Source organism: Neovison vison, chromosome 7 (assembly GCF_020171115.1).
Source record: "Neovison vison isolate M4711 chromosome 7, ASM_NN_V1, whole genome shotgun sequence".
In the NCBI taxonomy this organism is placed as follows: domain Eukaryota; kingdom Metazoa; phylum Chordata; class Mammalia; order Carnivora; family Mustelidae; genus Neogale; species Neogale vison.
The window spans coordinates 38976630-39001868 of record NC_058097.1 but is presented as its reverse complement, the minus strand read 5'-3'; the positions used below and the strand labels follow the sequence as shown (position 1 = coordinate 39001868).

General features: G+C 51.8%; 1 protein-coding gene across 2 annotated transcripts in view; it reads left to right on the top strand.

Annotated features, from left to right (window-relative positions):
- TSHZ3 (teashirt zinc finger homeobox 3) overlaps nt 1–6178 on the top strand; it is a 70760-nt gene extending 64582 nt beyond the window's left edge. The window contains exons 1-2 of one of the 2 annotated variants that reach the window (XM_044256242.1): nt 148–365; nt 1307–6178. In XM_044256242.1, coding sequence (XP_044112177.1) covers nt 344–365; nt 1307–4515 — 3231 coding nt within the window. In that variant the 5' untranslated portion in view covers nt 148–343 and the 3' untranslated portion in view covers nt 4516–6178. Of the gene's footprint in view, nt 1–147; nt 366–1306 lie in introns of those variants that run through there. The other variant, XM_044256241.1, reaches the window with a different exon arrangement.
- Nucleotides 6179–25239: the final 19061 nt, after the last annotated feature.

Below are 25239 nucleotides of genomic sequence, written 5' to 3'. Positions count from 1 at the left end.
TGCCTGGTTGTTCACAAAGACCAGCCCAAGTAGGCCAGGTCTGGTAAGAAACAACCTAAGTCACCAGATGCAAGGAAATGGAAAAAAAAAAAAAATCAATCAATCAATCAATCAAACCCACCCCCCCCAAAAAACAAAAACAAAAACAAAAAAGAAAACAAAAAAAATAAACTCACAAAAACTTTATTCCATTAACATGACTGTTCTCTTGGCTTGGCGCCTGTGGATGTGGCCGTTCTAGAACCTGGAGCTGCTCAACCCTGCCCTCCACCTGCCCGGGGAAGTGCACACTGGATTTACATCCCCAGTTACGTTGCTTCCAGAAAGACAAGATCCCTGTTGGATGCCCATGAAGCTTATGCTGAGTAAATATTGACAAAGTAGTCTTAAGAGCAAACACTTTGACATTTGTAAGGTCCACTGGAAGGTCTTGTATATATTTATACAGCAGGAATGAGCACCGCATACCAATTTTCCTGAACTTGTTCTGACATAATTCTGCATGGATAGTGTGTGTGCAGGTGGCTGAGAGCACAGCTGAATGTACACACGGAGGACGGGGCCAGGGCTGGGTCGGGGTCTCCTGTCCTGTCGGGAACAAACCAGTGCCTAGCCCCTGGTAGCAAAACTTACTGTAAGCTTTTTCAAGAGCTGCGTTTCCAGAAGAAAGGAAGAAAGAAAGCAAGAAAAAAAAAAAAAAACCGCAAAACCTTGTTTTTAATTTATTGCAATTGATGTACTTTCCTTTTACTTCGTAAAAATTTTATTGATGTTTTCGTACTTTGTATTTATTAAAGATTGAGCCTCAAAAATGTAATGAGTAAAAAATGCTTGCTTAATTTAAATTGTGAATCTGTCTGTTAAGAAATGCATTAGGGGTAGGAGAAGCATAAGACATATTAATTGACAGACAGGAACTGCTGTCTCTGAGGTTGATACAAGTAATTTATTACTTTAGAAATGAATGCCACCTCCAGAATGTGCTTCATTAATTTCAAATTTAGTTTTAATTTCAAGCTGTTGCCCCTTGAGAAGAATAAGGTGGCAAATTATGTTTGAAGAGCAGACTTTTTTTTTTCCTTTGCTCCAAAGAAACACCCCGTTTTAACTATTTAATTTTTCCAAATCCATGGGCCCGTCCGCTTTGCTGCGTTTTCCTGAGAAAATATTCTAGATAAGCTCAGCCCTTACTAACGCTTTTTTTTTTTTTCTTCCTTCCTTCCTTCCTTCCTCTCCCTCCTCGTCCCCATCTGGGTCCTGTCCGTCCGTCCTGCCCGCCCCGCCTTCGCACCTGCTATGGCGGCAGCCTATGTTTCCGAGGAGCTAAAGGCCGCCGCCCTAGTGGAAGAGGACCTAGACCCCGAGGAGAGCACGGTAGATGGGGAGCCCTCGGCCAAGTACATGTGCCCCGAGAAGGAGCTCAGCAAGGCCTGCCCCAGTTACCAGAACTCCCCGGCGGCTGAGTTTTCCAGCCACGAGATGGACAGCGAGTCGCACATCAGCGAGACCAGCGACCGCATGGCCGACTTCGAGAGCGGCTCCATCAAGAACGAGGAGGAGACCAAGGAGGCGGCCGTCCCCCTGGAGGACACGACCGTGTCGGACAGCCTGGAGCAGATGAAGGCCGTGTACAATAACTTCCTGTCCAACTCGTACTGGTCCAACCTGCACCTCAACCTGCACCAGCCCTCGTCCGAGAAAAACAACGGCGGCAGCAGCAGCAGCAGCAGCAGTAGCAGCAGCAGCTGCGGCAGCGGGAGCTTCGACTGGCACCAGAGCGCCATGGCCAAGACGCTGCAGCAGGTGTCCCAGAGCCGCGTGCTGCCCGAGCCCAGCCTCTTCAGCACCGTGCAGCTCTACCGGCAGAGCAGCAAGCTCTACGGCTCCATCTTCACGGGCGCCAGCAAGTTCCGCTGCAAAGACTGCAGCGCCGCCTACGACACGCTGGTGGAGCTCACGGTGCACATGAACGAGACCGGGCACTACCGCGACGACAACCACGAGACGGACAACAACAACCCCAAGCGCTGGTCCAAGCCCCGTAAGCGCTCGCTGCTGGAGATGGAGGGCAAGGAGGACGCCCAGAAGGTGCTGAAGTGCATGTACTGCGGCCACTCGTTCGAGTCCCTGCAGGACCTGAGTGTCCACATGATCAAAACAAAACACTACCAAAAAGTGCCTCTGAAGGAACCCGTCACGCCCGTCGCAGCCAAAATCATCCCCGCCGCGCGGAAGAAAGCGTCGCTGGAGCTGGAGCTGCCCAGCTCCCCGGACTCCACGGGCGGGACCCCCAAGGCTGCGATGGCGGATACCAACGACGTGCTTCAGAAGAACTCCAACCCCTACATCACGCCAAATAACCGGTACGGCCACCAGAATGGGGCCAGCTACGCCTGGCACTTTGAAGCCCGCAAGTCCCAGATCCTGAAGTGCATGGAGTGCGGCAGCTCCCACGACACCCTGCAGGAGCTCACCGCCCACATGATGGTCACCGGCCACTTCATCAAGGTCACGAACTCGGCCATGAAGAAAGGCAAGCCCATCATGGAGACGCCCGTCACGCCCACCATCACCACCCTGCTGGACGAGAAGGTGCAATCCGTGCCCCTGGCCGCCACCACCTTCACGTCCCCCAGCAACACCCCCGCGAGCGTCTCCCCGAAGCTGAGTGTGGAGGTCAAGAAGGAGGTCGACAAGGAGAAGGCGGCCGCCGACGAGAAGCCCAAGGAGAAGGAGAAGCCCTGCGAGGAAGAGGAGAAGTACGACATCTCCTCCAAGTACCACTACTTGACGGAGAACGACCTCGAGGAGAGCCCCAAGGGGGGACTGGATATCCTCAAGTCCCTGGAAAACACCGTGACGTCCGCCATCAACAAGGCCCAGAACGGCACCCCCAGCTGGGGGGGCTACCCCAGCATCCACGCCGCCTACCAGCTCCCCAACATGATGAAGCTGTCCCTGGGCTCCTCGGGGAAGAGCGTGCCCCTGAAACCCATGTTTGGCAACAGCGAGATCGTGTCTCCCACGAAAAACCAGACCCTGGTCTCCCCGCCCAGCAGCCAGACCTCACCCATGCCCAAGACCAACTTTCATGCCATGGAGGAGCTGGTGAAGAAAGTCACGGAGAAAGTTGCCAAAGTGGAGGAGAAGCTGAAGGAGCCGGAGGGTAAGCTGTCTCCGCCGAAGCGGGCCACCCCGTCCCCGTGCAGCAGCGACGTCAGCGAGCCCATCAAGATGGAGGCATCCAGCGACGGCGGCTTTAAGAGCCAGGAGGGCAGCCCCAGCCCTCAGCGGGACGGGTGCAAGGAGGGGAGCCCCCCGGCCGAGCCGGTGGAGAATGGCAAGGAGCTGGTGAAGGCCATGAGCAGCGGCCTGAGCAGCAGCACGGCCATCATCACCGACCACCCGCCCGAGCAGCCTTTCGTGAACCCCCTGAGTGCCCTCCAGTCGGTCATGAACATCCACCTGGGCAAGGCCGCCAAGCCCTCCCTGCCCGCCCTCGACCCCATGAGCATGCTTTTCAAGATGAGCAATAGCCTGGCCGAGAAGGCAGCCGTGGCCACCCCACCGCCCCTCCAGTCCAAGAAGGCGGACCACCTCGACCGCTATTTCTACCACGTCAACAACGACCAGCCCATAGACTTGACGAAAGGGAAGAGTGACAAGGGCTGCTCTTTGGGTTCAGTGCTTTTGTCACCCACGTCCACGTCCCCGGCAACCTCCTCATCCACGGTGACAACGGCAAAGACATCTGCCGTCGCATCATTCATGTCAAACTCGCCGCTACGCGAGAATGCCTTGTCAGATATATCCGATATGCTGAAGAACTTGACAGAGAGCCACACGTCAAAGTCCTCCACTCCTTCCAGCATCTCCGAGAAGTCTGACATTGACGGGGCCACGCTGGAGGAGGCCGAGGAGGCGACGCCCGCCCAGAAGAGGAAGGGCCGTCAGTCAAACTGGAACCCGCAGCACCTGCTGATCCTCCAGGCCCAGTTCGCCGCCAGCCTCCGGCAGACGTCCGAGGGCAAGTACATCATGTCCGACCTGAGCCCGCAGGAGCGAATGCACATCTCGAGGTTCACCGGGCTGTCCATGACCACCATCAGCCACTGGCTGGCCAACGTGAAATACCAGCTGCGAAGGACAGGTGGGACAAAGTTCCTCAAAAACTTGGACACCGGCCACCCCGTGTTCTTCTGTAACGACTGTGCGTCGCAGATCAGGACTCCTTCCACGTACATCAGTCACCTCGAGTCACACCTGGGCTTCCGGCTCCGGGACTTGTCTAAACTGTCCACCGAACAGATTAATAATCAGATAGCACAGACCAAGTCGCCCTCGGAAAAGTTGGTGACGTCCTCCCCCGAGGAGGACCTGGGGACCTCCTACCAGTGCAAACTTTGCAATCGGACCTTTGCGAGCAAGCACGCGGTTAAACTTCACCTTAGCAAAACGCACGGGAAGTCCCCAGAAGACCACCTTCTGTACGTTTCCGAGCTAGAGAAGCAGTAGCGTTTGCTTTCGAGGAGGATGACTGTAATTTGCTTTGAGGGAGAACGGTTGCAGGCACCTTAAGGCCCCTCTGTCTTGTTCTTGGCACACGTTCTTATTTTAACTGCGGAGAATCACTCTGGGCTGGACTGTTTTGTATAACTGTACAGTGTTTAATAGAGGTGCATAATCAGCTGTTGTTACTGGTAAAATATGAAGGTTAAAACGCAGTGGTAAGTGTTTGGAACTTTGTGTAAATGGGATTGAGTTGTGAGCATCCTCTGATGCTTCAAGCTGCATGCATTAACAGACAGTTTAATTAAGCATTTATAACGAAATCGGGCACACTTCTTCCACGCGGCGCGAGTGTGCCGGCGTTTCTCACCCTTTCATCTTTAGCCCTCTGAGTACTTTGAAGCACTTTTGCATTAATTTGGTTAAAAAATAAAATGAAATAATAATAATGTATGAAGCTCTGTTTTTTAAACTCCTTACCAGCTTAGTTAAAATTAATAATATGAACCTCCCTTTATGCAGGTCTGCAGGGGTATAACACGCCTTGAAATTTAAAAGAATATTATTTTCACATTGAAACATAGATGTATATATTGTATAGATTTCAGACTCTCTTATGGAAAATGTGATTGTGGTTTAAATGACCTTTTTTTCCTGCATTTATAGCAACAGTGTTTTATGTACCTGCTATGCTCTGGGCATAAGCCGTGCCTATGTATAGTGTATATTTCTTTTTTCTCTTTTCTTTCTTTCTTTCTTTTTTTTTTTTTTTTAGTTTTTTTTTTTAGTTTTTTAAAGGTCTATGGGGTTTTTTTTGTTTGTTTGTTTGTTTTTACATGCAAACATTGTAAATTATACAGAAGATACCACAGATAGCATTTATAAAGTATACAGAAACATTATCTGAAAGCAAAGTATGATTGTTTGTTTTGCTATACAGTACATCTATATCGATAGGTTCATGTTTAAATTATACATATTTATTAGCATCATATTATCATTTGTTTTGAGCAGTCTGAATACACGAGGCAGGAAACGACATCCGTGGCGGGCATCATAACTATTTTGCACATGATTTTTAAAGGTATTTATTAGAAGTCAAAGAACGCGCAAAATAAACTCAGTGCTCAAAGGGTTAAGTCTATCTGAAAAGAGAAAAAAAAAAAGAGGAACAGCAACAAAAAGAAGTTGTACTGTATCTCCGAAGCATTGATAAAGCCTTTAAAATGTTTGTACTGTAATACTTTGCTTAAAAGTCACGAGGCATTCTGTGACACAACCTCTTCCACTAATTTATAAGCCCTCTCGGTGGCTCTTCCATATTGTAGGATGCCTTTTCCTTCCGATTGGTAACTTTCTGTTTTGTTCTTCCTAATTATTCTCCCAAGATCCCACACTGCAGTTTTATCTTTAGGCTTATGAAAGGTAACCCGTGGTTACCGGCTCTCCAAGTGATTCTGTTCTTCTCCATTTTTGGCAGTTAATTTGCAGAAGTAACTGACAGCTGACACCATACGAGAACCTATGTATAAAATATTGGCATGTAAGCAGCACAGACACTGTAACACACTCTGTGCCCTGTTTTGTTGTTGACAATGAACCACCATTATGTGACTCTTCATATAACCCTTTTTTCTACGGCAGCATTAAAATTGTCTTTTTGCTATAATTTTGTGTTGCGTTCACAATTCTGTCTGAAATGTGCTACGGCTAACGAGCACATTAAAATTAAATTGTATGCGATCTGTTTATGACTGAGTCGGTTGCTGTGTCTGCCAGGTGCTGGCAGTCGGAAGCTGCCCGTAAATCAGGGGAGTTTTAGTGAACTTTGGCGTTTGGAGAGCAGGGTGCCCTCTTTCTCAGAGGCTGCGTGGACAGAATTTTCCCTGAGAAAAGAACGCTAAAGAGAGGAAGACATTCACGTGAGGTTAGCTTCTCTCCTCGAAGGAACGATTAGGGAGCAGAGCTTTGAGGGTCGCCCCTGGTGACCCTCTTGGGGGTCTGGGGGTTCGGTCTCCCTTCTGCAAGTGCGTGGGAGGCGTCAGGGCCCCGAGCCCTGTAGGAGGCAGGTGTGGGGAAGACTCAGACTCAGGGCAGGGTGGTTCCTTCCTGCGGACTTGGGCTTTTCATGTTGCAGGAAACAGAGCCACGCTGGGAAGGTGGACTCTGGGGCCAGAGCCCTCTCTCTGCCGTGCCCAGATAGCAAGGTGCAGGGTGGCGGTGTGGAGGGGAGGGGACTGAACCCACACAAGGGAGGAGTGGGGAGAGCATTTATATGATAATCACAAGCTTTTATTAGCCTCGGCAAATCATGCCAACAAAACGCTGGGAACATCATGTAAAATTGTAAAATACCTTTATTACTCCATTCAAACTACTCCTGCAGTTATACGAAATCGGAGCTCCTAACCTAGAATTATACAAATGAGAGATGTATTACATCCATGTAATACATAAAACACCTCAACTTTAAAAAAAAATACTCTTTTATTAAAAATTCAAATTAAACCCTTTCAGAGATGTTCGGCAACACGCCTACGTTTCTTCCCGTTCATCCCCACCCCTTTTGTCAAGATGAGTCCAAAATTTCTGTCTGCTCTACTTTCTCTCGGCAATCCCTGTCTCTGCGGGTTTTTAGAGAGAACCTCACTAGAGTTTCAGACGGGTTTTTGGCAAATCGGGAGCACCGGGCTGGCTCTGCTCTCGCTGGTGATGGAGCCTTACGATTGGGCTGCGCCTGTGGGCGGAGCGCCGCGGGCTTTCCCTTCTGGGCAGCGGGTCTGGCTCCTTCCCATCTCCTTCTCGGCTCTGAGTAGCGGTGTGCCCCGTGGGCCTCTACCTGGAAGGCCTGTGGCACGCAGTGTATTCCTCCAGGGGACCGGCGCCCCCTGGAACCGGGCTCAGGGGACAGCACCCTCCCTCCCGTGCCTCCCGCGTCTTCACATCCTGGAGCCCAGATTTCCACTCTTGAATTTTTCACAGGTTAAATATAGCATCGGTTTATTAGAATCCAAAGTCCTGCGTCTAACAGATTAAACTGACAACACTTCCATCACCACCAGGCCCATGTGGCTTGAAGGGAGATAGGATTTGTGCAAGTGCCTACCCCTCCCCCCACTATAGAGTTTGGGAGAAGAACCCTCCCTACACTCTGCCCATCTCGTCCTCACCCCACCCCAGGATTATCTTCAGGACTTTTCACTTTGAGTGTGGAAGTGAGGGTTTAGAGCCAAGGTGGGCCCCGGGTGATCTCGCCCATTTGGCACTTGGAGCCCAGCACCGGGAAAGGATGCTCGCGGGAACAGGGCCCAGAAGTCAGTGTTGCCTCGGGAGGAAGCATGGTCAGTCAGGGAGCTGAGGGCCCTAGTCGTGAGCACCAACATAATTTGGCCTCGTGACAGTCCCCCAGACCGTGCATCCTGGGAGGAGGTGGGCAAGGACTGGCTAGGGCCTCACCCCATTTGGAACTGTAAGGCCATTTACTCCAGAGACCACCCACCGCACCCTCTCCTGGCCGGAGAGAGGGCCACTGCCGGGAGAGCCTTCCATTCCCAGCCCAGAATGACCCCGATTGTTTGGAGAGAAAACGGGCAGAACTAAAGGGGGATGCGGAATCTCCCATAGTTGTGCGCTGCTTCTCCTGCTTTGGGGCTGGTGGAGAATGTGAGTAGGAAAGGGATGGGGCCTCCCAGTCAGGTCTTTAGACAGGCCCTGGGAGGAGGAGGGACGGTGCCAAGTGAGGGAGGTTTTAATCACAGGTATGTTGGTGACCCCGACCTCACCCCGCCCAAGCCCAGGCTTGTTGCAGTCCTACTGTATATCTTCCAGCCATCACATTTACACAGTATCTTAAAATAACATTTGTGATAAATGTGCAATTTAACTAATTTATGGTGCTATGATGTGCTCAGGGCTACATGCAAGATGAAAATCTTAAATGGAGCTTGAACAGCTCACTTCACAACAAGAAATCAATATGCCACATCTTAGCTATTCACTGCAGTCAACATTTAGCAAAAATATCAGTGATGTATCTTTAAGTTTTAGGCAGCAAGAATTCTATAATTAACCCAAATCGTACATAGTTAGAGAGGGTTGGTTATGATGAGGACCCAGATCTCCCTGGCATCTCCGTTCTATTTTCATTCTGCAAAGAGAAAAGAAAAAAATATATATATGTATATTGATAGCCACCAAAGAGATGTCTCTCCCCAGGGTGTTCTGCTCAGGTGAAAGTGTGAGCATCTGAAGCAGAATTCAGGGCTGTAGCCTCTCCCAACCTGGAAAGATTCCTTCTCCCAAGTTCAGACCACTCCAGCTAGGTCGACTTCCCTGCCCCCAACCCCTGACTACCGACCGTGCCACGAGGTCTGGTGACCAAAGAAATACTAGAAAGGAAAGGGGTCCCGATGCTGAGGAGAGCTGAGCGCTTTCTTGAGAGCAGAAGAAGCCCAACGGTGGAGAGGACAGGAGCTGATGGGAAGCAAGGCTGCCTTTCGCAAGTCCGCTGTTCAAACTGTTATCTCCAGAGATTTCTAAGTCATCGAATAAGAAAGAAAAAAAAAATAAATGATTTTATTTTTTTAAATTCATCTGTGAAGTTCTTTTGAAATTGGAAAATTGCAATGGCATTTTATTCTGTTGACTATTTAGCACAAAAACAATACACTTTGTATTATAGGAAGCAATCATAAAAAGGAAAACACACAAACCCCAGCGCCACTCTTTAATAATAAATACTTTAACTTTAAAATAATAGCCATTATCCTTTTAGCTAATGGAGAAATTACCATTTTTACTCTGCCAGATAGTTATGCTTTTGGTAATAGAAACACTAACCTTTTTTCTCCCTAGGGATTTATTAGTAAGCACGTGTAATCTTTGGCAAAAGGAAACCTGAAAATGCACTTCCCGTGGGACCCCCTTCCCAGTCGATGCCTTTCAGCCTGCAGCTGACCTCAGGAGCCTCGGAAAAGGTACTCATGCCTGTGTGCCCACGCAATTCCAGAGTGTGCTGGCCTTTGCAAAACATGCTATAGTTAGCTTCGGGAACAATCTAACTCCTTTGGGGAAGGCTTCAGCTCTGTTTCTCAACATAAAGCTTCTGAGAAGAAAAGCTCCTTTCTAACAAAGCCCACCTTCGCATGCGTGGTGTGGCGGTGCTGGGCAGCCGAGGGCTGAACTCCCCGTGTCAGTGCAGAGTAGCAGTCCAACACAGGGTTTTGTTTCCAGGGACGTGCTTGATTTTCCTTGTACTCCACTGGGTTTCTCCAAGCCAGAGGGAGATGCTGCTGGTCTCAGAGGCACCATTTTTCTCTCCCCGAGGACTTGCCAGGAACACCCTCCCCCACCCCCCAGGACAGTTTAAAAGACAAGCTAACCCAGTTCCAAGGACATCCCAAAGCACCTTTGATCTGGGACCTTGTTCCCTGTCCAGCCAAGATAATGAATGTGACAGATAGTCGGTCAGTGGCCTGACGGTCTGTGATGTCTGGACAGACCAATGGTGACTCAGTTAGACCACAACTTTGGACATGGAGAATGATCTAGAGCAAAGTTAGCGGCTTCCTGAGGCTCAGCATTTGGGGGTCAGGGCCCTATCTCTGGTCCAAAGAGCCAGGTGTTTTCAAAATTAAATCCCAAGGATAGAAGATCAGAAGAACTGCTTCTCCACCACCTTCGTGTCATGTCAGGTACTAATATATTCCTAATAAATCATTCCTGATGATAATGGTGATAAGCAAGGTGACCTCTTTCCAGAGATTAACGTCCACAATTAGCTACTCAGAAATTAGGATACACTGTTATTTACTGTCTAACCCATGCTGTGAAATACGGTGGCCACCAGCCACATGTGACTCCTCAAATTCAAGTTGATTACAATGAAAAGCTAAGTTCTTCAGTCATACCTGCCACATTCCAAGCACTCAGTAGTCACATGTGGCTAGCGGTTACCCTTTGGGGGGCAGCCCAGATACAGAATGCCCCCGTCCTCCCAGAAAGTTCCTCCGGACAGTGCTGTTTTTCCCAAGTAAGAAAGAGCTCAGGGCTTGAAGACACAAGTGTGCTTCCAGTCCTGGGTATTTCTAAGAATCCTTCCTTTGCCAATATGGGCACAGGTAACATTCTCACGTGCTAAATATCTCTGATCAAAGCCAAGGACACACATAATTAACCTTGAGCATAAAATTATAAACAGAAGTGCACGCATCAGTGTATGAAGTTGCTGATCATTCCACCTGCTGTGGATATTATCTGGGCTGTGAACTCCAAAGCCCAGAGATCTGATGGATGGGGCCGTGACCTTGCTCTGCCCTTAGCTGGTGAATAATCCCGCAGTTCTTGCGCTGCTCTCTTTGCCCAACTGGACTTGAATCCTTCTCCGGGGCTTGGAGACTGAGACAAGGTTGGAAGGCTGGTGTGGCTCCTAGCCCCCACACATGAAGACGGTGAGTCCCCTGGTGCAGCCCCAGGTAGCAGCAGTGGGGGAGGGCAAGGGGTCCGTCCTTCTCTCTCTTTAAAAATTAAAATATAGAAATAGGACTTCAGAAAAGACTTTTTAAATTTGGGGGGGGGAACGGTTTATGTTTTAAAAATTATTGCGTTTCAACATCTCACTTCCATTACTTTTTTTTTTTTTTTTCTTTTCCCACCGCAGGATTCCAGGGACACATTTACGACCGTCATAATTGTGAGTTAGAGATCTCCCAGGCCAAGTGAAATGAAATTACGAGAAACTGAAATCTGTTTTAATTGGAGCATTTATGGAAAAAAGAAGTCAGACTGGCTGCTTTTCTCCTTTATGCGGCAACCCTGGTTCAGGGCCATACCTGCGTCCGGGAGCCAGGGCCGGCCACACTCGGGCGGCAATGAAGCGGGGAGGAAGAGAGACAGAGAGAGAGAGAAGAGAGAGAACGAGGTAGGTGTGTCAGGAAGGAGTCATTTTTTTAGCTAAAAAAAAAAAAAATGGAGGTACAGTCGCCGGAGTTCCGCCTCAGTGACCATGAAACCGAGTCGGCAAAAGCTGAAGGACCCGGCTCCTGAAAGCCTCATCAGGGCTTGTCATCGCTCTAATGAATATCATTTAAATTGCTTTGTATATTGGTGGAGTTTGGATGTCGATTTAATTTGTGCATGTGTTTGAGTTCTTCTGCTTGGCTAGGCTAACAGAGAAGCAGCCGCCTAATGAAAACTGAGTTGGTGACAGTGTGATGTGCTCCAACCCAGTCAAATGGGTTTGAAGGGCTGCAGTGACAGCCCTCAGAAAGAAGTCGATGTGGCTGGGGCGGGGGAGAGCAGGGAGGCTTTCCTGCTGGTGCGCAGACCTGCGAGCAGGCACTGCCGCTGCGCCTGGGCCCGGGACGCATGGGACGCGGTCCTCGTTCAGCCCTGCCCACCCGCAGCCCTGGGCCGCCCAGGGGAAGGCCCCCCAGCCCCAGACCCGAGGCGCTGTGCCGGTCCCACCGCGATCCCGGCGGCCGTCCCCTCTCCGTGGTGAAGAGACTCAGGGGTGCCGTTGCTGGGATGTGGCTGAGAGCCCCCAGCTAAGAGGGCATCCTCCTCCTGTTTGGACACCCCCAAAGAAAATAAAGGCCTTCTCTCACGTTGTTTTCGCTCCCAGCATCTGGAGAGGGAGGCCAGCTGGAGTGGCTGTGGGAACCATGTGTCGGTGTCGCCTTCCCCCGGCTCACTGTGGCTATCAGGAAGGTCAGCCAGACTCCTGTTTGCAGAAGCACTAGAAATGCAGGCTGAGTGTAAAGCCAGCCACCCCCTTCCTCCCCACTCAATCCCTCACCTCCCCACTCAATCCCTCACCTCCAAAGGGTTCTGGAAAGAGTTTGACCTGGGGCCGGTACGTTTCAGTCAGGGACTGGGTCTCCATACTCATGGGCCTACAGCTTCATCACGGGCTGCCCGACACCCCAGATTCTCCCCAGCGTGGGTGGGGTGGGGAGTACTAAGCCAGTGGGCTGGACCCAGGCCTGAGGGGTGGGGAAGGGGGGAAAGGGAGCCTATGAAAGCAGCCCCCTTCCCTGCTGTCTCTGCACTCCTCGAAGGTTGACTATCGAACAGACGGAACCTGCCTTCAATGGCTTTCTCCAGCTTCTTATTATAGCCTTCTTAGTGGTTGTCAATATTCACGTGATCAACAAGGCAGCACGTAACCCAGGAAAAATGATCACAGACAAGAATGTGTTTGGGGGTCTGGGCTGCTTTCTCTGCTCTCTAGACCCCCTCCAGCCCCACCCTTGCAGGAGTCTGATCCAGGGGTTGGGAGGTGTCTCTTCCCACCAGGGAGAGACAGGACTAGGACAGAGTGGAGCAGGGGAAGGACACAGGGCCTGGGGCAAGGGCTCACTGCAGGCTCTGGAGCAGATGGCAGAGGGTGTCCAGACTTTCTGAGAGTCCTAACTACCCAGTCTGTGTAGGGGACTTTGGAACCACGACCTGTTTGGTAGTTGGGGTTCGTTTTCCTAAACATGGGGACCCACTGGTCTTGAAAGAAGGTCTGAGGCGCTTCTGTGTGCCTGAGGCATGAGGTGGGGGCACCAATAAGGATTCTGGGACCCTGCACAATTCCCGGGGGGTGCTGAGCCTTCACCTCCCCAGGTGACCAGAGCGCAACCTGTCCACCTTGGTGGCCAGCATCAGGAATGAGGGAAAAACGCCTAAGACCCGTGCTGGACTTGAGTGAGTTTGGAGCCCAGCTGGAGAAAGGAGACAAAACGGTAGTGACAAATAAATGTCAGACATCGGAGTAAGACTGAGGCTAGGCAGCAAACAAAGTGGGATCACAAGGCTTGGTCCCTGAAACTTGAGGTCTCCTAGCAGGGAGCCTGTGTTTGATGAGGCAGGCCTGAGCTGGACCTTAAGGGTCGGATAAGATTGGAAATGACAGGGAGGGGAGAGCGCAGGAGGCCACGGCCCCTCTTTGTCAGAAACTGTTGGAAGGCTGGTGGCTTGGCTGACTTCTCTGGCTGCACCTAGAGATGGTAAAGCCAATGGCCTTAGCCTGTGTCACCTCCTGAGATGCTCCCATTGAATCACCTGAAATTAAGCTGTGCCCATAGATGTTTTCTTTATCCATTCCAGGGTTTCTCACATGGGGGGCTGGGTCTTTCTAGGATTCTTCCACAGTTTCTTGTTCTTGTAGGGCTTGCAAAGTAGAAAGGGCACATCTATTCGTTGGCTTAATGACAGGGTCCGTGGGCTCCCTGAAGTCCACATATGGACCTTGGCGGTGGGTCTCAGTTAGCACACTCGGCTCCCTCTTGTTGCCTTCCGGAATTTACAACTCATGGGGTGCCCCTTCCATTCCAGGCCTGGGGGTCAGGAGGGCTCACTGAGATGCTATCGGCAAGAATTGGCTCAGGATCTCAAGCGAAGAAAGGAAGTTTGGCCCAGGTATATGAAGTCCGGGCATAGTGATGTCAGCTCCTGCTGGACATCGGGGCTTAAGTGATATCCAGGAATCTGTCCCTCCCTGTCTCTGTTTCTCTCTCCGTCTGTCTCTATCTCTGTCTCTCCCTCTCCTCTCTCTCCCTCTCTGTCTCTGTTTCTCTCTCTCTCCCTCTCTTTCCCTGTCTCCCTCCCTTTCTCTCTCTCCCTCTCTCTTTCTACCTCTCTCTGTCCCCCACGCCCCACCCTTCTCGGCTTCATGCTTGGGCAGTTCTCCCCTCAATGTATGTCCTGCTCATAGGTCCTGCTCGACAAACTTAAGGGGAAGGAGTTTCCTGTCACCATAGTGGGAAACAGCACCCTGGGTGGCCAGGATTGGGTCCTTCCTGGACAACAGCTGTGATTCCGTTCAGCAGGGGTGGGGTCACAAGTTCATCTCAACTTGGTTCCAGGCCCAAAGCAGCAGTACTTCCTCTGTTGCAAGGTCAGGTTCAAGCTGTACACCTAGGGTTCAAATCTGGGATACAGGTTGGTAGATATTTCTCTTTGTATATGGAGTAGTACCTATAGCCTCAGCTTTGCCAAGGGGGTGATGAGCTCGTGGGCTTCCTCGGGAGGGGGCTCCTCTAAATAAAGGATCTCAATTTTCTAGGGGGCTGTAGGAATAAGCCTGGTGAGAAGACAAGCTATGGGATTTCCACTGGCCCCCAGGGGCAGCTTCTCCTGGTGGCCGGTACGGGACAGAGTGGGCAGCATCTCCTCTTCCTTGGGCCAGAAGTGTCTGTGGACACCACTGACCTTGGGAATCTCTGGGCTGCTCTCTTAAGATACAGCTAGAGGCCTAGAACCTTGCAGAGAGGGTGGGCTTCCCTGCCCAAAGGCCACTGGTCCTTTCTGTTGCACTTCCTAGACCCTGATATGGCTGTGAGCCAGAATTTACTAGAAAGTAAATTCTAGAAAGCTGGACTCTCTGGCACCTGAACTGAACACGGAATGTTTAGCAGGTATGGGTTGTCAGACGTAGCCTACGGACTGAGTATGACCTGCCGATTGCTTGGTGTCAGCCACACTTAAAGCACCAAACAAAACTAACTTTAATTGGTTGCCAACTTTTGAAAATCCAGAGATTTCAGACACATCTCTAGAGGCCACATTCCTCTGTGACAGCACGTGGCTGCCCATTTCAGCAGGAGCATCAGCTCTCAGGTTGCCCACCGCCCACCCCCACCCCCGCCCCACCTTTTGTCTTGTCAGCAAGGATCCTCAGGAAGTGGAGGCTGTTCCTTTGACAGGTGATTCCAGAAAGCACAGGTGGAAGCCAGCGGGGGAAGGGCAGGGGGTGGTGAGACAGGAAAGGAGAGGAAGTCAGTTCCAGGTACACCAAGTTGCAGGCTGCCCTCAGGGTCAAAGGGACTTGAGCCTGCTGGAAAGCTGTGCAGGACTGTGGCAAGATAAGACCCCGCATGGTCCCATCTCAGGATCAGGCAGATGGGGATTCTCCACTCCGGCGGGAACCTGGCTGAGCACTGATCCCCGGACATGGAAGACTGTGCTCCCCCCAGGTTAGAGACCGGGGTCTTGCAGTAGGAAGCCCTTGGCGGTTACAGAGGAGGGGCTCAGGATGTACGGACAGCACCTGCCGCCTGGCGGCTTCCTACACCCATGTTCCCATCTGGCCCCTGCTCTGCTGCAGGCACTAACCCTGGGGGAGGGGGGGGGCTGTTCGGCCCCATGGGAGGGCTCCCGTTGTGGGGGGGAGGGACTGGGCCAAGATAACCCTCCATGTGAGCCCCAGAGCGGCCTCTAGAGCTCAGGCGTCCCTCTCCCCCTTGGCTGTTTCCACTACCCTGTGCTACTTATTCCAGGGAGACTGGAGCCCTGGATGCCTCACTCATCCGTTTTATTTTATTTAGTTATTTAATTATTTACTTATTTATGTGTTTATTACCCATCTAGTTCCAGAGATAACTTAAGGCTTCTGTACAGCTCATTAATTGCCTCATTGCTGGCTAGGAACAGTGAGATTGGCTGAGAGGGGAGGGAAGTACAACGAGTGGGGGGACCCGCAGGAACCATGAGACGCGGGAACCTGGCGAGCCGCCGCAGAGCCTCGCCGCCCGCCGCCTGGACCGCACCGGTGACATCTTGCCGGAAATGGCTCCGCACAGGAAGTCCCGCCCACAGGAAGTCCCACCCACCCCGGCCAGGGCACACCTTGCCTTGACCATCCCCCTCCGGCCCGGGACAGAGCTCAGAGAGAGAGCTGCTGGCCCTTGTGTCTTTCTGGCTCCTCGAGCTCTCTGCTGGGGCTAGCGGTGGGCAGTGGGCGGCGAGGTTGTGCGTGCCAAGAGAGGAGGGGCTGCTCTCTCAGCTTCAGGCATCTTGCATCCTGCCCTCCCCACCCGCCCCCGCCATTTCTTTGCGTGAGCAGATGTGTCCTTCCTCCACAGAAATGCCCTGTCATAAAGTTAGTGGCAGAATCCACATGGATTATAATAGAATCAAGGTGGGCACAACTGTCGTGAGAACGTGGAGGTGAATTTTCAGCCCCTGTCCCTGCTCCCCCAGGAGGACTGATGGGGGTGGAGAAGGCTCTGAGCCATGGCTGGCATAGGGGCTATGAACCCCCCCCAAGGTCCCCGCAGGGAACGACCTCACATCACCCTTCCCAATGCCAGCCGTCCTGCCCCGTTTGCTCGCCCAAGAAAGACATCATGCCAACACTGCAATCAATTAGCCCTGAGGAGTGGACAGAGGGGGTCGGGAAATTAATTTCATTTGGGTTTTCTCTCCTGAGGCCCTGCCTGGCAGCCAGCTCTCCCAACACCCACATGTCCCAACTGCTCCGTCCATCAGCTCTTGTCCAACTTAACTATTCATTTTATGTATTTTAATTTGGGCAGAACATTTATTTGGCTTAAATTTCCTTTTCAGGGGTTGGAATGTGCCTTCCACACACAGGCAGAGATGATCTGCTCGAATTTCGTCAGAAGGAGTTTAGTTTACAAAGATAGTAACTGAGCTATTAAAACCAACAACCCCTTTTAAAGCAAACAGACCATTAAAATATAGGAACAGTTTATGGCATAAATAAAATGGAGGATATAGATTATTTAAAGATAAGATTTTCAAGAAACAGGGATAAAAAAACATTTAAATAATTTCACCACGATATTTTTTTTTTTTACAAAGTGAACTTCAAAATGCAAATGCAAATTAAAAAAAAAAGCACAGAAAGACATTAAAAATCCATCTTCTTAGTAAAGGCGTACAAAAAAGGCTTGACTTTTCCTTCTAGATCTGTAGACGATTTCAGAGGGGCGGGGTGCAGGGAACTACTTGAATTCATAAATGGCAGGATTTACCCAGCTTGGGAAGCCACATTGTGGAAAAAGAAGCAAGACATTTGCTTCTAGATCATTCTCTCGAGCAGGCTGACAGATACAATAATTTCGTCCATTAGTCCGATCCATTGTCTTCCTTCGGCACAGAAGTACTGTACCGCGGAGGTAGATTTCCACTGCTATGCGTATTTTAAGGGTTATTTGGCAACACGAGTAAAGCTAAAAGTAGCCTCTTAATCTAATTAATTGACATTTCTGAATCTTGCTTTCACAACAACACATGGTTTCATGTTCTGGGTTTTAGCACTTGTCAAGCTTTTTTGGAGAATGTTTTGGTCAGAATGACAAGATAATTTGTGGCTGAGGCTCCAAGCTAGAGAAGTGTTTAAGGCTATAATGATTTATTATCATCACAGAATAACAAAATTTACCAAGTGTTTCATCAGAATTTTTGAAATAAGTTTGCCACCATAGGAGAAGCAGCCGGGTGGGGGTGGGCTGCGTCTGGAGACGGGGAGGGCTCAGGCTTCAATATACAAACCCAGCCATGCCTGAGTCCTTAAAATTTCTCTCTATTCGATTTATCTCGGCGCGTTCCTTGAGAGAGAAACCCCAGAGCGTTTTAGGAGGACGAGGGGTGGTAGAAGGAGAACAGAGAGAAAAATCAGACCTCTCCCCCGGGCTCGGCAAGCAGGAAACCCGAGTCCCCGACTCCACTGGTAACATATATGTGGCTACAGCCAGCGATGAATTTCTACATTTTGGCACCGGTCAGAGTGAAAGTAGTCGCACTATCTATAGAAACTTTGAGATGGAGAACACTTGGAGTATGCTACTGAAAATGCAAGAAACACATTTTTGAAAGGATGAAATAATATCACTGAGTGACAGTAAATTAACATGCTGACATTTGCAGACTTTCAGAGCATTGCCATAAAAAGAAGTAATACAACATGACTAATTTGGACTTCTTCTTTCTTCCTTCCTAGGGAAAGACAGCCCTGCCCCTCCACGGCCACCCTGCAGGCTGTGCCTCGCCGGCACTTCCTCCTCTTTCCCAGGAAATACTTCTGACTTAACCATTCCCCTGCGCTCCGACGACGTTGGCTCTCGGAGACTCCGTGGAGAAGGCAAGCTTGACTTCCGTGCTCAGAAGATGCTCTCTTGAATGTCAGACAGATGTTCGGTGGCTGGCGGAGGGTTTGCACTTCTGGCCACTTCGTGACAGCCTGCACAGTCCACCCGCCTCCTCCGTCCCCCACCATGCAGTGCCAGGGCTGGGGAAGTCCTTGCATGCCTTTGAGCATCATTGCACAGATGGGGAGATTGAGGCACAGAGAGGCCCTAAGTTCCCAGGCTGCTTCTTTTTCCCCTGGGCCAAACACCCAGCCTGGAAAGTCCTCTGGGCGAAAACAGGCATCCTCTCCACCTCCCTGCGTGGGAAATAAGCCTTCTGTTATTGAGCTTTCTGTTATTGGTGTTATTGGTGCTGGCACAGCGCTGGGCACACAGAAAGCACCCACTAAACAGTTGCTTAATTAATGAAAAAAAATGCATGGGGTGAATGGATTCCCCAGCTCACTGTCTCTTCCTCGGCAGCAGGGTGGTGGGGGGGAGGGCTCTCACAGTCAGCTTTTCCCTTTGTCAGACACCTGGGGTTCGGCAACAAAAGGGAGCTGGACGCCCCTTTGTTCTAAGAGCTGTGTTTCCCAGGTGAGTGCCACACCCCTCATAGCAAAAAATAGCCAGGGGTTCTCCGTTCTCACCCAGCATGGTGGCTGCCCCCCAGGGGAGGCTCAGCCAATGTGTGTTCTCTAATGAGAGAGAAGCTCATTTTCCTTCTGGAGGAAGGGCTACCTGGAAAGGAATGCACATTTTTTTTTTTTTTTTTTAAACAAACTGCCACCCTGGGATGCCCGGAGAACAGCATGTGCAGGGAGGGTGGCTGAGCTCTGGGCTTCCTCTACGGCCACAGATCCTAAATGCAGACCTTCCCACAGAGGTGGAGGGGCCAGCCAATGGCTGGACCTTTATGTAGGGTCCTCTGACTACCTGTGCAGAGTTGATGTCCAAGAGAAGTCATTGCAAACAATGAACCAGATGTGGACAGGCTGGTGTGTGTGACTGTGACCGAGGTGGGCTCAGCCTCGGGAAGACAAGAGAGGAACCCAGGATGGTGCAGGTGCTGAGCATGAGTTACTGGCTGGCTGAGTCTCAGAATTGGGCACGGTGACAGGGGCAAAGAGCAGGGGACCCCAGCCCCCCACCTAGTGCTGCCACTCAGAGGATGCAGAGCCTGGAGAGCCTGAGTCTGCCGGGGACCAAAGTCTGATCTCAACACAGCAACTGGGAGATGAGCAAAGGTCCAGGACAGACGATATGCCAAAGACTCATACCTTCCATGCTGTTCTGATCACTAGAAATCAGATAAGACAGTTGTCCCCTCTTCTCCCCCAACCAGACCTAATCTGTCTGATGGGCTGTTACAGTCCCACAGGAGACCTGAGTTCTGGGGCTCGCCTGAGGGCTCTCCCAAGGCCTGAGATATCACACTGAGCCCGGCTCTGGCTATCTGATGATTTGAGGGGTCTGATGGACTTGATAGGGGACACATGAATGATCATAGATGAGCTCCCATCCCTCCCCCTGTTTAAGTTCCCAGCTTCTTGTGCAAACACTGACCAGTCCTGTCCCCACCCAGCATTCTGAGTTGTAAGAATGAGGGTTTCTGGAGAACATGGTCTCCTGGTTTTCTTCCTTATTCTGAGAAAATACCTAGTGAGCTCAGAAGCCAGAGGCAGGCACGCTTCCAACCCTGGCAGGTACCCTCAGCGTCCACCTTGCCCTCTTATGGGCCTGGAGGCCACAACCCCATGTGTCTGGCAGAGAGTGGCCATTTCCAGCCCTGTGCGGCGTGCCCCTACCAGAACCCGCCAGGACAGCGTGCGGGCGTGTGGGCAGACTGTTACGAGCTAACCTAAGTTGAGACTAACCTTTCAGCAGAACAGTTTGAGTTAAAATAAAGGGATTGAAAAAGAGTACAATGACCAAAAAAATCTATAAAAATGCAATTGCGCTAATATAATTTTATCACTTATTTAAAAATTTAGTCGACCCAAAAGACTACCAAGTGTGAAATTAAGGAACAGCTCCTCTACTTTTATGGAAATCACTCTTCCTCACTTGTCTAATAGCCTGATTTTGTCAGATCATTTATTTCCATGGTTTTAAAATGAGCTTGACAGACAGAATTTTATAACACCACTTTACTGCAAATAAGAACATCATTTTCGCTTATTAAAACTGAAGCTTAGAGAAAGCATTAAAATTAACAGTTCACTCTGCTTTAACCTTTTGAATACTGCCGTGACTTTACACGGAAGACTGTGTAAAGGAGGCCGTCGGTCCTGGGATAGATGCCGGAGGTGGGACAGGGCAGGGAGCCCAGTTCTGCAGGGACTCGCAGAGGACACCCATCCGACTGGAAATGGCAATGATGGTGCCCAGAGAAATCCACTGCCCGGCAATGAGCGTCAGCCACCGGAAGCCTAGCACAAGACCCCAACCCCCCCGCCCTGGGGACACCAAGGGGGCCACTTGTTTTAATGTATGGCTAGGGGCCTGCTTTTTGGCCCAGGAGGAAGGCTGGGCTCTCTGAGTCTCATGCCTTGATCCCGCCTGCCTTTATTCCACAAATACCGCCGAGCATCTTTTATGTGCCAGGCACGGTTCTAGGCACGTGTGATGACTCCTGGGTTAGACCAAGTCCCTGTCCTTGGGGGACTTAGCATGTCCCAGGGGGAGACAGGCCCTAATCCAATAAGCTAATAAATGTATAAACTCATGCCTGGGAGGGGGATGCCGGGTGCAGAGGAAACGGAAGTGGAGCAGAGACAGACAGAGAGTGTTTGCAGAGCTCACGTGATCTCTTTCTGGCTCGGGACTCTGGACAGGCACTTGCAAGGTGGCGAAGGCCTGGCCAGCCCAAGAGGCTGTTGTCCGTTCTGGTGCCCTGGGGGTGAGGCCTGGGGCAAAGGCATTATTAGACAGAACAGTTGGAATCTGCATTTTTGTGCCTGAGAGCTTTGTTCGAAACCTCAGAGAGCTAATCTCCCAGTCCCTGGCCCAAGTGCCAGGAATTAACGTCCCTGGACGTGGCTCCCAGCCAGTGACTGACAGGAACTGGTGTGGCAGTGTCCCGACTCCTTGCCCCTTAGAGGGACAAATCTGAGAGGTGTCTTCCTGAGTCTTCCCATGGGATTAAGCTCCTGGTGTACCCACTTTGTTGGTTGCTCCCAATAACACACTCATGACTGAGGACATTCCCTCCCCGAACCCCAGCCTGTCTTCCCTGCACCTTCCCAAGTCAGTTTCTTGCCCTAGACCCTCAGCCCAGCTTCTGGGAAACCTAGTCCAAGGCAAAGACCCATAGTACCCAGGTGGGACCGATGGCCCTTGCTTTTCTCTGAATTGCAGATAGAAGTACCTTGCGGCCGATGCTGAGAGCTCTCTGCCCAGCACACTCCAGCCGTCCTACAGGACCGTGCTGCACAGGCACTGACCAGGTCCGCCTGGGAGCAGCCTGGCCAGAACTGACCCTGGTCCCCTTGCTTCCTGCCCTGTTATACCTGATGCTGCTGCTTGTAACCCCACAGAACTTTGCTTGGAACCTGGTCCCCGACAGTCTTGCACTGCCGCACGTAAGCTGCTCGCGGGGCCATCCTGACTGTCATGGGATGCATCTCCCATCACCCCCAGCACTGGCCAATTTGATGGTGTACCTGTAAACCTCTGTCCCTCTTCTGATCCCCGATCCTTCCATTTTGCTCCCAGGGTAATGTTCTTACAGACACTACTCACATACATGGCATGTCCTCAGGTCTGTCTTCAGAAGAACCCTGCCTAAGGCACCAAAGTGGGGTGAGCACCGCTGGATGGGTGCTGGGTGGGTTTGCCCAGCCCGCTGTCCTGTGTCCGGGCTGGGCTTTGTATCATGCAGCCCTTCCAATTCCTTTTCCTTCTTCCCAGCCACCCTGAATGGCCCATGTGTTTGGATATGTCTGTGCCTGGGCTTATACTTCTTCCTCTGCTCAGCGTCCTTCCTCCCCGAGGGCACACCTGTCTGCAGTGCATCTGCAAATCGGGGTCTGGGTAGCCACATTAAGTTCTTCTACTGGTGCTTTCTGAAGTCGCTGACCCCCCTTCCTGGAGCTCTCCCCACACCAAAGGCCATGTGCCCTTACTCCCAGCAGACTCCGCTGATACAGCCGTCAGCATGTGTTTACTGAGCCTCTGCCCTGTGTCCCGCACTGTGCTGGGCGCTATGTGCGAGGCCACTGTCTGGAGCAGAGCCATAGTCCAAAGCGGGGCTACCTCTGGCTTACCCCGCAGCACCTCGGGGCTGTCTTGGTGCTGTGGGAACAGATGGCAGGGGGATGGCAGGGGGCGACTCTGTGCCAGGGAAGCCTCTGCCTCTTGGGTAATGTTGCTTCCTCTGAGTGGAGGGCTCTCTCTATCCTGGGGACCTTCTCTGTGCCTGGCACAGAGGAGATAATCAAGAAATGATGAATGAATGGAAAATGAAGGGATGTCTCGTTAAAAAAAAAAAAAAAAAAAAAAAAAGAACACGCTTGGTACCTGTTTGCTGTGTCTGTTACAGCTTCTGAGTGCTGCCGTCTCGATGCCCCTGGGGTACCCCCAGGCACAATCACTCACTCCTGAGCCCCCCTGGGCAAAAACATCTGTCGCTACTTTGTGTCGCAATCTGCTTACAGGTGAGTCTCTCCCCTAGCCCGAGAGCACCTGGGGGCCGAGTCTTTCTCTTCCTGGCACCTGGCAAAGGTGGTGAGCATGTGTGCGGAAGACACGTGTGTAGACTGCTCTTGAGCAGTAAAGGGAATCCTCCCCACGTGGTGAGGACCTAACAGCAAAGCCGCTGTGCTGGGTTTGCAGGGGCCAGGCTTGGGGCCACTCCCTTGACACCTGTTACTCTTGCTGTCCCTCAGCAAGCCAATGAGGTGGGAACTGCTTTATTTCACAAAAGGGGAAGCTGAGCCTCCAGGAGGCTCAACAGCAGGGTCAGACCACATGCCAGGTGTGGTAGAGAGTGGCAGCAGACCCAGATCCGGGGGCCCCTGAATCTGGAGCTACCCCTCGGCTCTCCTCCCCCAGCCCCTGTACCCCACCCTCACCCCTCACCCCTCACCGTGCTCAGAGGGGCTGTCACTTTCCGGCCATGGGAGATCTCCTTTCCGGGCCCCGGTTCCAGGTTGAGACCTCTTCCTAAGGCTGTGAGCAGAGGAGGGATGGCCTTGCTCATCTCTCAGCACCAGCCCCCTGCCCCCGCCAGGTGTGATGCTGCTGCCCTGGGGGCGGTGGGTACCCGCTTCTCCTAGGTGTTGGGGCTGGACCCAGGCACCGCCTTCAAAAGCAGCAATCTGCCGCTGGACTCCTAGGGAGAAGGAGCTCCCAGTGCACCAGAGCAAGGACGCAGTTCCTCGGTGCACACCTCTGCCGCTGCCATTCCTGTTGGAGGGTACGCTGACACCCTGGAGGCCCGGGAGCTCCTGAGTGACTTCGGTCCCTGCTCAGATCACACAGCGCCACGCGGGGGCGGCGGTGACAGGTCCTGGGGCATGTGATGTGAGTGGGAAGTGTGGACACGTCAGCCCCGTGGCTCTGCCTCCAAGAGGGGGCCCAGCTCTCAGCGGTGAGGGCAGTGACTTGCAAATGGGCAGACAGGAGTCCCCTAGGCCATCAGCGAACTTGTCCTGGAGCTACTGCATTTCTGGAAAGTGGTGAGTGGTGAGCAAGGCCTGGGGTTCTGGGGGATCCTAACTCTTCCTGCTCCCACAGCGGCTGGGATTTGAGAGCAGCCATGGACCCCCTCCCAGTCTCGGGAACGGCATCTCCCCGGAACCAGCCCTCACCCCAGACGCGTGCTCCTTGGGTTAACCACCAGCCTGTGCTGAGGGTGGCAGGGAGCTCAGCAAGCCCTGGGACATTTGGTCACAGTTCCGCAACTGCATCTGGATGGCTGAAATTTCATCTCCTTCATCTCCCCTTTTCCAGTCCCTAGAGTGCCAGGAAAATGTGGCACCACAGAGCAGACCTTCTTTATCTTTTTTTCAGAAAGCCCCAGGTCCTGCCTCAAGAGAGGCAGACTTTCCTTCATTAGGAAGCAATTGGGCCAACACCCATCTCCCCCTGTTGAAAGCTTCCTTGGCCCCTCCTGCTAAGCCGCCCTCCCGGTGCCCTCCGGATGCTGGCGCAGCCCACCATGACTGTGAGCTCTTAGATTCCAGAGTCCTTCCTGGCAGACTTAAATTTAAGCTGCCCTCCTGTCTGGAGGGGCCCCACTGGCTCTCAGGCAGGAGCAAGCAGACCCAAGAATGCCTTGCCTCTGGTCGTCCTGGAAGGTGACAGGTCAGTCCATTTGACCAAGGTTGCACGGAACAGGCAGGTGACTTGGCCCCTGTATGTCACATGGCAGCATGGGGCAGCAGCTAGAACTTGAAGGCCACTTCTCCCAAATAGGAGAAAGCAGAGAGCTGAGAGGGCTTGGGAATCAACTGCCTTGCTGAGTGATATCTGTTTACAAAGGCAGGGGCTCAGAAATGCTTCCATTGTGGAGAAACAAAGCCTTGGAAACACAAAATAAGAAAGCCAGCCCTTGGCCACTCTGGGAGGGAGGGAGCCTCCCTGGGGATTGGCGCCTGCGGGGTTCCCAGCATATCAGGGTTTCACTGCACCTGTTGGCATAGCTTCGAGGTGATTCACTTTGCCTCCTCCTCAGGTCTCCCTGTGTCCTGGCCCGAGGGCTGCGCATCCTTGAGCACTGGGCCCTGGTGCCAAGCACACCCCCCAGACAGGCAGGACCTCACAGCCCTATCTTTGGCCTCACCAGTCTCCTGGCGGTTGACTCAGTCTCCCAGCCAAGATCTACCAGCTGTCTGGGACCTGCCAGGCAAAATTCCCAAACCCTTAG